The 13,467-nt window shown below is 39.5% G+C and overlaps 1 protein-coding gene across 1 annotated transcript in view; it reads right to left on the bottom strand.

The window, feature by feature from the left end:
- LOC127441394 (retinal-specific phospholipid-transporting ATPase ABCA4-like) overlaps positions 1-13,467 on the bottom strand; it is a 66,631-nt gene that overhangs the window by 52,219 nt on the left and 945 nt on the right. The window contains exons 3-7 of the mRNA XM_051698761.1: positions 12,630-12,771; positions 11,595-11,734; positions 7,596-7,723; positions 6,287-6,484; positions 3,813-3,902 (exon numbers count right to left, since the gene is read on the bottom strand). Coding sequence (XP_051554721.1) covers positions 3,813-3,902; positions 6,287-6,484; positions 7,596-7,723; positions 11,595-11,734; positions 12,630-12,771 — 698 coding nt within the window. The remainder of the gene's footprint in view (positions 1-3,812; positions 3,903-6,286; positions 6,485-7,595; positions 7,724-11,594; positions 11,735-12,629; positions 12,772-13,467) is intronic.

Here is a 13,467-nt window from a genome sequence, read left to right on the forward strand (position 1 = left end):
AGACTAAATATTTAAGCATTGATGAGCTGTTGTTTAAAATAGGAATATTCCAGGTTTAAGACAAATTAAGCTCAATCGACAGCATTTGGGGAATTATGTTAAAGTTAATGTAAAGCATAATGAAAGTGAACAAGACCAGTCCATAAACATTAAAAATACACGCTGTTTTAAAAATATAGCCACACAAGACATAAACATTATGTGTTAACATGACTTAAGAGTCACTTACTAACCTCATCTGTGTAAAGTTATATCCAAAACTTGGTTGTTACGGCGACATAACGGCAGTAAACACTGTAATCTGGAAAATGCCATTAACAGTAAATCAGTTAAAACGTATAGTGTTTACATCTTGTGGCTATACTTTTGAAAAAGTGTGTACTTTAATGCTTATTGACTGGCCCCATTTACTTCGATTGTAAGTGCCTCACTGTAACTACAGATTTGTTGTTGATTTTTTGGTTTTAATAAACAAGGAGCAAGTCAAAATTATTATTTGTGCAAATCCATATCACTTGTAGTGAAGCTGGAACATTCGTTTAAAGGTTTTAGTTGTTGAAACACCATTAACAAACAGATAGTTGGAATAACTGCAGAATGTGACTTTTAATCCTGTTACTGTTTTAATGACGGCAGTCATTCAGCTGCAATGTGTAATCAAGTGCTGTGCACTAGTGACAACAACTGACTCAAGAGTGAACCTCTTCACCGAGGCCAACATCCCTCAGCTGCCAGCTCTACTGACACGTGGCAGCCTAAAATCCTTGATGAGGCATCCCTAAATTTACCCTTATGCCCAGTTGTAGCTAAACTTGGCATACTAAAGGTAAAAATAAGGTGATAACCATGTTTGCATTTAATCCGATTTAAGTTCAGCAATATACACTGGTCCCAAAAAGTATCTGGACAGTTTAAGCCACACTTAGAAAATAATATTATTTTATTGAAAATATCAAACCAAGTAGCACTTTTAAAAAAAAAAGCCCCCTTTTAAGACAAAATAAAACATTTGTTTTATTAGGTTTCAAATTACAATACAATAAATGTATTATTCAAAATTAACAAAAATATCTGAAAATTTCTGGTTGTCAAACATTAGTGGAATATGTCCATAGTTAATATGATGAACTTCTTGAACGTGAACTTGAGGGGAACTGACTTCATACATAAACTAAAATCCTGTTATAGGGCCAAGTGTATAAAAGTAATTGGCTAGGTAAAAAATGGCTAAGAAAAATTTGTTCTGAGAAAAGGTCTAGTATAATTTGTTAGCCAATTGATGCCAATCTGATATTTAGTTTCTGATGCAATGAAATTCAAACATTTGTAAGTGTGTCTTAAAGGAATAGTTCACCCAAAAAGGAAAATTTGCTGATAATTTACCAGGCCACCCAAGATGTATCTGAGTTTCTTTCTTCATTAAAACAGAATTTAAGATTTTTAGGATTTCATTTCAGGCCTCCTCCTCTAAACAATGCAAGTGAATGTCCTCCATTTTTTGATGGTCCAAAATGCATATTTATCCCGTCCTGCATGGGGGTAGGCTCTTTGCCCCTGCCTCCTATCTCCGGCAGGATATGACGGTTCCGAGTACAACTTCTTCGGACTTTATACATTTATTTATTTATTTTTATTTTTTTATTTTTTTTCTCCCAATTTGGAATGCCCGATTCCAATGTGCTTTTAAGTCCTCGTGGTCGCGTAGTGATTCGCCTCAGTCCAGGTGGCGGAGGACGAATCCCAGTTGCCTCCGCGTCTGAGATCGTCAACCCGCGCATCTTATCACGTGGCTTGTTGAGAGCGTTGCCACAGAGACATAGCGCGTGTGAAGGCTTCACGCCATCCACCGCGGCAACCACGCTCAACTCACCACGCGCCCCACCAAGAACGAACCACATTATAGCGATCACGAGGAGGTTACCCCATGTGACTCTACCCTCCCTAGCAACTGGGCCAATTTGGTTGCTTAGGAAACCTGGCTGGAGTCACTCAACACTCGAACTCGCGACTCCAGGGGTGGTAGTCAGCATCTTTACTCGCTGAGCTACCCAGGCCACAAAGTTAATTAATCTTAACTATATTGACCTTAAGCCTCGAGCCCAGTACCTGACATGACATTTCTGTCAGGTACTCTTGAATAATGCACATTCTTACATTCATGTTGGCGATACAGGGGACTCAGGACGCCCTGGGATTCGAACTAGCGAACTCCAGGGGTGGTAGCCAGCATCTTTACCACTGAGCTACATTACATTTCTGTTTTATATTCATCAAATAAATGTCATCTTAAATTTCACTCAAGTCTGCAAGTCGTCCTGATAGAACTGACGGTTCTGAGTACAACTTCTTCGGCCAGATGGGGCTTTCGCCAAAGAGAGACATTACATTCCTGTTTTATATTCATCAAATAAATGTAATCTAAAACTTTACTCAAATCTGTGAGTCTTCCTGAAAGAAATGCGCAGCGTAGTTCTAGCGGGAAGACTAGCAGCTGTACATCATCGCACCATTAGCTAGGTAACTCCTAGCCAATCACATGTAAGCCATCGCTTTATAAGTCTGCTCACAATCACATTGCTGTTTCAGTGTGCTAACACGGCAACCTCCACCACCCCACCATCACCAGCTGAGTCCCATCCTGCACGGGGGTAGGCTCCTCACCCCTGCCTCCTATCTCCAGCAGGATCTGATGGTTCCGAGTACAACCTCTTCGGACCGACAGAAGGGGCTTACGCCAAAGAGAGACATTACATTCCTGTTTTTTCTGAACTTTACTCAAATCTGCGAGTCTTCCTGATAGAACTTCTCTGTCTCCAACAAATGTGTCTATAGTTGTGGTAGATCTACTGCTGTGTAAAATGTTTGGCCAATTTGGACTGTGAGGTCGTATTTCCAGCATACTCCTTCCCAAGAGAGTATTTAAAAATGATTCTTGTAATAATCTCATGAAACAACAATTAAAAACATATTCTGTATGAAACGTGATGTTATCTCAGTGGGTTGAGGGAAATGCATCAGGGAGATTTCCTGGGAGGGGAAAATATCCTCTCACTGATGAAGAGCACGTCTACTAGATGTTGCGTTCAAATTCATCTCCACATTCAACTGCAAAGCTCTATTACAACAGCTAGCAAACACTGTGTTTCAAAATACAAGGCCAGCAGGGTATCAGAATGAACGTGAGATACAGCACTTCTCCATGGGTAGTGAACTCTAATGCACACCATGATAGGCTCAACATGTCAAATCAGGACAAGATAAGTGTAGGTGAAATCATGAAGACTTCCACAAAGGCTTTTAGAATGAAGAATGACTCATTGCTCAACCATGGCTAAACTAACACTTTCACCTCCCTACTTCCCATTGATACACTTTCACGCAGACCCACACACTCAGAGGAGATGGATTTACTGATGGGTGATAACATTAGTTGGCCAGGCTTTCTGTCACCCAAGCAAAAGGGAAAGAATTATACTCCACCTACAGGATGTGACCTCAGTGGAATGTACTTTTGAAATAATGCTGGAATGGAGCGATGACATGCATGCATACACATGGATTGTGTGTGTTGGTCATGTGAATACTTTCAACCTTCCTCACATGCACACAATGAAATAGTGTTGATCTTATACCTTAGGTTATGATGTAACAGACAACAAAAATGGCACACACATAAGGATACAGCACACACACTTTCCTAGCATCACATTTCAAGCTTGCTAAAGAGCTAAAAGGAAGCGAGGAGCTTCCTGGATGCTAAATTAAGGGTCTTGAAAAGGGGAAAGGAACTGAGAATTCTCAAGCAGTTTTACCTCCTGAAGTTTGTCGGACACTGCTGAAAGTACTCGACCCCAGAAGTGCAGGTCTATTCCAGACGAGTGGCTATCCAGCACCATCGGCAACTAAACATGGAAGGAGCGATTTCAGTTGATATAAACTTCTCAACAACCACAATGTACATAATAGAAGTGTAAATCTAGGTAAAAAAGATTTAAATTAAAAGATAAATTAAAAGATTATTCGCCCTATAAACCCTAAAATGCATACGTTGTTCAAAAATGACCCAGCCGTCTACTTTTTGACAATAATATTTACATCGGAGACCCCAGGAATGCCTTAATTAAGGTGTCTTTTACCATGTTAACTAAGTATTTTAACATTTAGTTGGATTTTTAAAAAAAATTTGTTTTATTATTTATAAAAAGTTATAAGGGAGTTTGCATCATTGCCCCTTAGTGGGTCATATACTGTATGGGTCATATACTGTAATACTGTATATGACCCATATGTGTTTACTATGTTAGTCAAAACAATTAAAATGGTATTACACTGGTAATTCATTGATTGTTTTCATTTTCCATCTGTTATGTAATTAAAAATATGTTCACACTGTTTATGTTCTTATTACCATGTTACCATGTATTTATGTGTGAATGCAAGTATAGCAAGTCATTCAGCCGATGCTTTAATCCAAAGTGCATAACTTTATACCTAGTACAGGGACAGTCCCCATTGTTAGATGCCTAGGTCAAGACAAGGGCACAATGGTAATAACTCCTGGACCACTCAATAGTGTGTCTGAACTTTTCTTTGCAACGTTTTCTTTGCATTATGCCTTGCCAGTCCCAAATACACATAAAGCTATTCACTGTTTCACATTTAAAATGTAATTTTTTAAGAAAAGATTCTTATACTAGTTTCCTACTAGATTTTCAGTAAGAAACATTTGATTTTAGTTCTTTGTACTTCTAAGTAAGTACAGTAAATGACAACAGAGAAACGTTGTATTTGTATTGCTTGTGTATCGTATAATCTTCTTGCACCCTAACCCTTTCACTGACTTATGAGGATGTAATGTAATAGTGTTTGTAATGTCTTGTCTCAAGAAAAATAAAGAATTCCAAAGTCACATTTCTAAGCCCTTTCATCTTCATTATCATAGCCACTGATTTACAGCATGCATGGAGTGATACAAGGTTTGATTCAACCCCCCCAATTTCAACATTAACTATCATGAGAGGACGCAAAACTCCAGTAAGTAGTGGTTCCATGGCTGTCCTAACCAATGGAGGGTGTATCCTCCTTAATCTAATTAGTAAATGAGGCCAAGTAACGCGTCCTGCTACCATCTGCTTCTGCCTGACCCAGAGTGAACATCTAAGACTGAGAGAGAGAGAGAAGGGCTTAGAAAGAGAAAGCTGATAAGCAGTGTTGTTTCAGCAGTGGTATTCATAGTCCTCCTAAAATCTATCAGCAGGTAAGTAGGTCTGGCTCGAGATACAGGTTCCTACTTTAGTACACCACCTGTTAACACTTATGACACCTATTCCATAATTCCAAAGCACCTGACACATTATGTGCTGTCTGTACTGCTCCCTTACTGCATACTGTAGTGGACACTGGTCGTGTTTAAGACACATTTTGCTTATCTGTCTATTTCTGCTGAATCTGAGCTAAATACTTTCAAACTTAACATAAATCACATAAAATGCATTTACATTTTTCTGCAACCAAATTGGTTTTAAAATATAAATTAATCAGAAGATTATACTGTAGTATATCACGGCAAAAAAAGACCCACAGGTAATCTCAGGAGAAATACAGGCTGCTCTGGAAAAAGACGGTGTGGTTGTTTCAAGGAGCACAATACGATGATACCAGAACAAAAATTAGCTGCATGATTGAAATGCCACAAAAAAGCCCGGTAACAATATGCCCGACAACACCTTGACACGCCTCACAGCTTCTGGCACACTGTAATTTGGAGTGACAAGACCAAAATAGAGCTTTATGGTCACAACCATAAGCGCTATGTTTGGAGAGGAGTCAACAAGTATTGTGCTCCTTGAAACAACTACACCGTCTTTTTCCAGAGCAGCCTGTATTTCTCCTGAGGTTACCTGTGGGTTTTTCTTTGTATCCCAAACAATTCTTCCGGCAGTTGTGGCTGAAATTTTTCTTGGTCTACCTGACCTTGGCTTGGTATCAAGAGATCCCCGAATTTTCCACTTCTTAATAAGTGATTGAACAGTACTGACTGGCATTTTCAAGGCTTTGGATATCTTTTTATATCCTTTTCCATCTTTATAAAGTTCCTTAAATAAAAGACAGTTTTTTTGCATGATCAGTCATATTTTCAAAATCAATGCCAAAATTTCACAATTTCTGACAGGGTATGGATTTTTGGAATGGGTCATATTTTATGGCTAAATTACATCTCCTCTGTACGTCTTTTTTACATCAGAACAACACATGGAGCACACAAAGAAGAAGTGCCACTACTGACCAGCCGGAAGAGTTTGAAGAAGTCTATGTTGGCATAGAGCACATCCTCAATCTTCTGCAGCCTCTCCTGGGAAAGGGCACACATGGCGTTGCGGACCCCGTACAGCCCTCTGCGGCTAGGGAAGATGACAAATCGCTCCAGAAGAGCCTGACTACAGGCAATCTGCTTCAGAGTCAGATCTGGGACTCCATATGCAAACTGGAAACGCGGAGAAAGAGATCATAATGTTTTCAAAAGAATGTTCACACATGTTTAAATTGTATTTCAAAAGTATGAGAGAAAGTTATTGAAAGAAATAGAAAATGAGGGTGTGCAGAAGAATTTACTGTATAAGAATAATTGCTGCCCATATTTAAATAGGTAATGATTCTAGTAAATAGGCGATGGTTACCTCAGCTGTTTATTTGGAAAGCACTTTGAGTGGCTTTTGCATTGCTAACCACACGGATATGTTTTCAAGCTGTTGCAATTTGATTTGGGATATGTGCGGTCTTTGATGTCATGTCCTGAAGCCATTGTTTGGGAAAAATTTATAGTGTAACAAGTGTTGTCAATAGTCTCATTCACCATGGAAATCCCCCTGTACATCCTGTATATTCCACAACACAATACACTTCCAACACAACACATTTTTTTGGCCTACTTCAGTGTATTCTGATGATTGTCAGCTCCCATCTCTGAACACAACTTTCTGACTATTATCCTTCAGAAATATCCACAGTTTGATTATTACATTTTCCTGCTCTTTCAGATTTGGAATTCTTCTTGTAATTCTTGGATCAATGAAATTATTAGGAAAAAATCATATCCAGACTTTTATTTGGACATCGCTATGTGCACAGTATGTGTTACAGGCACAAAAACTCTGCATCACAGTTTGTAATGGTGCACTTAGTGAGGTGTAGGATCAAAGAAGACTACTTAAGAGTCTTTGATTTGTAATTCTGCTGAGACAATGGAGCTGCAATATAAGTTATCCTTTGTGAGAGAAGCCAGCATGAAACAAAAGAAGGCATACGTCACTAAGACAGTGATATAAAACCTCAGGAAGGGCTCACAGAGCCAGTGACAGCAAAGAAGTCTCATGAACTTCCTTGATTTTGCAGTGTGATTGAAAACATATAGTGAGTCTTTATAGAAGTGTATGAGGTTGTGATTGTGAATTCGTCTTGCAGGGGCTCCAACAACATACCAGTTGAAGCAGTAATAGTTTCTAATGACATAAGCAGTTATTGTGGTTTTCGACAAAGCAGTAGGCTATAAAGCTAGATAAGAGAAGTAGTAATAGGGAAGTATTGCTCTAGCTTACTTGCTCCACTCGCACTTCTGCATTTGTGAGATCCTCTACTACAGCCTGTGAAAGTCCAGCGTCCCTCAGTAGGAATGATGTCAGAACCTCATCATCTTTTAGAATGTCCTCAACTTTCAGACCTTTACCTGATGGAAGAGAAAAAAGTGACATTTTCAATTTTTGGATGAAACAGTCAACATGAGTGCAGAAAATGGAAGAGAGAACCTTCATACTGAAAGTCAGTTATGATAACTACATTTTAAAATTTTCTGAAGAAAAAGTGGTGTTTGCTTGTGCAAAACTCAGTCACAAAGCTAGGGTGTTGTGGATGGTTACCAGGGCATTACTATGCTGTTGCTAATGTGTTCTTATTGGTTTAATACTTGTTACAAGGTGGTTGCTAAGGTGTCCTGGGAGGTTGCTAGGAGGTTGCTTACAGGCCAGCCCCCAAGAATCTATGATTTTCTGGTATCTAGATATGGCTCGGGCCCTCTTTAAACTTAAGTCTATGGAAATTTTCACCTGCTTTATCATCCACTAGTAAAAATTGCTTAGAAAAGTAAAAGCACTCCTTTCTGCACCAAGCCACATGATTTGAGGTTTCGTTCATTTTTGGAGCACAAAAGGTAAAAGATGAGCTATGCACTGAAGTTCAATATTTTACGTTGGGTGTTTGTTCAAATCCCTAGCAAAAGTAATAGTCAGGCACCAAACTAGCCGTTTTTTCCAGTGATTTTCAGGTGTGAGCTTCATTTACATAATTGCCAGCCAGTAGGTGAGAGACGGAGTGTGCATAAAGGCTAATTTATACTAACAGGCTTCGCTTTGTTCGCCTACAAATGATGACAAAATGCAGTGATGTTTTTGTTCTGCCAAGGTGTTCGTTTTGTGAGATTTCTCCTGTTCATGCACATCTTTGAAATTCTTGACCCAAGAGAACTCGGCTGGTCAAAGAGCATTGATGATCGGTTAAAACTATTCCTGGGTGGGGGGCCTGGGTAGCTCAGTGAGTACTGGCGCTGGCTACCACTCCTGGAGTTCACAAGTTCGAATCCCAGGGCATGCTGAGTGACTCCATCCAGGTCTCCTAAGCAACCAAATTGGCCCGGTTGCTAGGGAGGGTAGAGTCACATGGGGTAACCTCCTCGTGGTCGCTATAATGTGGTTCGCTCTAGGTGGGGCACGTGGTGAGTTGTGTGTGGATGCCACGGTGGATGGCGTGAAGCCACCACACGTGCTATGTCTTCGTGGCAACGTGCTCAACAAGCCACGTGATAAGATGTACAGGTTGACGGTCTAAAATGCAGAGCCAACTGAGATTCGTCCTCCACCACCTGGATTGAGGCAAGTCACTATACCACCACGAGGACTTAGAATGCATTATGAATTAGGCATTCCAAATTGGGGAGAAAAAGGGGATAAAAAAATAAAAAACTATTTGTGGGTGTGGTTTGGACGTGATGCTTTTTATTTACAATCACGCATACCAGCTGAGGAGTTGTTACCTAGGTTACTGTCATTAAAATTGATAACTTTGAAGTCCGTCTCTCAAAGATTGTGTGGAAGTATACTTTTTACATGATTTGAAACACAAACTCTACAAAGATAGCTCGGCCACGACAAATGAGTGGAGAGAGATTTGAGTTTTTAAAAGTGAAAGGGGCCATGACAAGTTTAACATTGTAAAAAGCGGCACAGCACTAAAAGCGGCAGTCCACAGAGAGAAAACCCTGCATTATTGGCTTTACTTGTGGCTGGAAGAGTACGTTAAACACAGTGACATCACCCTAAACAAACTCATTTTAAAACGATGTTGCGCGTAGTATAAATGCCGGCTTCATTCGCCTAGGGTGCTTTAGTTCGTCCAGGAGAAAAAAGTTTGGCTTCTTCCAAAGTATGAACCAGGCTTTAGTGTTTGCCAGTGGGAGATAATTAATCACTTGACCGTCATGACTCCCTGCTGAGTTAATTGCTTCAAAAACTGAAGAAGCATATCAGGCTTGCTTGAAAACATCATTCTGTCACTTAGGCATGGTCTTGTGTTCTCGTCAAGTGACCAGTGAGCTGCTTCTTCTTCTGAAGAATTGACAAGACGTCAAGCTGATCTGAACGTTTTGATCTGTGATTACACTCAGCTGCATATAATCACACAGTGATTCTGTCACCAAGCCATTTTTTTCACCAACTGATTTTTTCCCTGCTTTTTTCATACACTAAAATGACTAATGAAATCAGAAAGCGATGACACTACAGTCTGATTTTATTGAACATAATTTCTTTACTCACTGAAAGCTGCATATGGACATGCACGTTTTATGGCAAGCCTCGAGGGGATAAATACAAAATCACACACTTTCACAAGGTAAGTTACTCCATAAATCACATCCTAAATCACTCTTTTACAGTTGTTTATGCTAATGTGTTACTACTGTCGTTATTTTGGCAAGATCCATGTGACAGGCAATCAGAGAGAGAGAGTTGCAGAGAGTTGGTATGTTTGTCACCCCTCCACCATTCTTAATCGGCAAGTGTGTCATACCTCTGACTGAAGAGAGCGGGATCTCAGCAAATGTGTGACACCCTCTGCCAAAATCAAATTGTTCAGAGTATGCTAGTGTGGTGAAAGCTTTAGCAAGCACCACTAACTACAGATACTACAGACTTAGTTCAACATTAGAGCACACACATGTGACTGCAATATCCCCCTCTAACAGATAGGAGGATTTAAAGATTAAATCTAAAAGATTTGTTTTCTTAAACTAAGTATTTAAAGCTTTTACTTGAGATAAAACTAAAGAAATGCAAATATTTCCCCTACCCCAAAAAGCTGGTTTTGTGGGCACATGTGAAATGGAAAGAATGCATTCCACACCTTCTTAAATGAAGCACTCTTTACATTGTGGCAGTTGACTGAACAGCGTGTATAATGACTTTGACATATATTCACTGTGAGGACAACTGTGCTGACAAAGTGCTTCAATGGAATACTTAATCAGTAAATTCTTTGCTGAAAAGCTTTGTCGCTCAACAGTGCTGAAAGGTCACGGCATGGGAGACGTGTGTGGAGAGAGTGCTGAAAGATCCCAACTAACCCACTCCAGTTAAAGGTGTCCTAGGATTAACTGCAGGGCTGTCACTATAAATAATACAACAGAACATTAAAAAAGAATGATGTGAAAGGATGTGTTCTTGGATAAACATCCTTGTTGGTCCTGGAACAACATTCCAATCAACCAATCATAGTGTAGAGTTTGGCCACGCACACATTAATACATTTTCATTTCAAAATGCATTAATTTTGAACGTTTACACTTCTCATTCACACATCAACTGTGTTTTCCTCCTCCGAAAATGGAGACTTTCAAAGACTCTCCATAACCGCATACTTTGAAAAACGATGATGAAACTGAAAATTGTGTTTTCAAACTTACACAGATTAGTGTTGATGTAGTCTAAGGTCTGGGGTTTGGGGCTTCAAACAAAAACAACATTTAAAAAAAAAAAAGTTTTCATCTTCCTCTAATTTTAGAGGTAGTCAATGGTTAGGGTCAGGTTGGGGAAAGGGTTAGTTAGGATAATGTTTGTTTGATAAGGCTGTTGTTCCAGGACAAACTAAATGCAGTGTGGTCCAAAAGTCTAAGACCACATGAAATGAAATTATGGGGTTCAAAATCTACCTTAAAATAAAGTGTTAGGATTTTACAAAATTTAAAACAGAGGACCAGTATTAAGTAACTTGAAGAAATGAAATGTTTAAGATTCTGCATAATTTCTAGGCCATTCTCACAAGTGGACTCAGACTTTTGGACCGCGCTGTATGTTGATCCAGGAACACGTCCTGTTTGGCAACAACACGGTCAGCTGACATTTTCCTAAAAGACATCACCAACCAGCAAAAATTCACCCCAGACACTTCAGTTTATACTCACTTGGATCCATTAAAAAAGGTCCATCCATCCACTCTGAGAGCAGGATTAATGGGTCAGAGCACAGAGAAAGTACCCCTGCCCTACATACCTGACACCAATTCAGGATTGGTACGTAGAGTCTCCATGAAGTTGCTCATGATTGAGGCTTCGCGCCATAGACGTCCAAGCTGACGGAACTCGGGGTCATTGAACAGGAGTTCCTGAGAGTCCGCATAGAACCGTGCCAGTCTAGGAAAGTAGATAAAGAGGGGCACTTGACTTAAAAATCTGCTACATAGCAGAACTATGATAGAATGGGTTGCTGGAACTTGGAATTATATTTAGAACTAAGACTACATTTCATGGCCAAAAGTATGTGGACACCCAAACACCACACCCAAATGTGCTTGTTAAACATTTAATTTCAAAACCATTGCTATTAAAGGTCCTCCCTTTGCTGCTAAAAGAGGTTCCACTCTTCTGGAAAGGCTTTCTCCTTGATGTTGGAACATGGCTGCAGTGATTTACTCCAGTTTAGACACAAGAGCATCAGTGAGGTCAGGCGCTTATGTTGGGCGATGGGGCCTGGTTAACAGTTTGTGTTCAAATTCATCCCAAATGCATTCATTGCCGTTCAAGTCTGGGCTTTGTGCAGACCAGTCAAGTTCTTCCACACCAGACTCAGTAAACAATTTCTTTATGGGTCTCACTTTTTGTACAAGGTCATTGCCATGCTGAAACAGTAAAGGGCCCTATCCTATTAAAGTTTGTTGTCTACTTAAAAAGGGGGATTGCCTGGTTGTTTGCATAATTTATGCAACTGCTAGTAATAGGTGTAACTGAAATACCCAAACCGGTTAATTAGAATGAGTCCACATACTGTTGGCCATAAAGGCCATATCTTGACATAAAACTGTTATCTAATGGTTCAAGACTAAAAATGTACCATCATAATTCTTAGTTATTGAGCTGTTGAAACTCCTGCTAAAGCATTCATGCTATAAAAATCGCAAAACCTCCCAAATTAGTTATATCATAGTTGTATTACTGGACACCTACCATGCTAAAAATGTGCAAGATAGGGAAAAATACAGTATGAAATACTTCCAGAATGAGTTTGAATCTGGGGGACTGGTTGACTCACATTGAGTTGTTGTAGTTCGATACGACTCCAGGTGACTCTCCTCTAGTTTGGTAGCGAAAACATGGGTTATGAGCATTGCAGAAAATCCCTTGGATCCAAGGCAGTATTCCCGTAGAGGGCATAGCCTTGCTGGGAAAATGACCTGCATTTGCAGATGTAGAGATGATGAGTTAGTCCTCAGGCACCACAAACAGATGTTCATTGAGATTTAACTCAAGTGCTTCGCACAATAAAAAGTGGAAATGTCAAATTTGAGGAACACTGTGAACATTTTGAATCTCAGTTAAAAGTGCTCTATACGTTTTAGGTTAGCATTTTGCTAACTTCCACCAGACTCTCCAAAAATCCACACTCAGCAAACCTAATGTCAGCAAACTGCAAAATAATTTTCAGTCAGAGAGAATTCCTGATTTTTCTGGTTGATAAGTTTTCAGATTTTGTTTCTTCTTTTTTTCTGTTTACAGAATCATACATCTTCCACCACATTTAAGATTGGACTATAATGCTAATGTATTGTAATATCAGTGAGCAATTCCAAAAGTTCTACACTTAAATCTAACCCACCCAATATGTAAGAACCTCTAAAAATAAAGATCATAGTATTACACAATCAAGAATAAATACTGGACTGATATTCAGTAGGCCTTCAACAGCATGACTGCAAGTGTGATATTGCTTTTTTACAACAGGTCTATGAAAAAGAAGTTAATTAATCTTCTTTTTTTTTTCTCCCCTTTTTCTCCCAATTTGGAATGCCCAATTCCCAATGCGCTCTAAGTCCTCGTGGTGATGGAGGACGAATCTCAGTTGCCTCCGCATCTGAGATGGTCAGTCCACG

This window comes from Myxocyprinus asiaticus, chromosome 5, assembly GCF_019703515.2.
Source record: "Myxocyprinus asiaticus isolate MX2 ecotype Aquarium Trade chromosome 5, UBuf_Myxa_2, whole genome shotgun sequence".
Classification (NCBI taxonomy): domain Eukaryota; kingdom Metazoa; phylum Chordata; class Actinopteri; order Cypriniformes; family Catostomidae; genus Myxocyprinus; species Myxocyprinus asiaticus.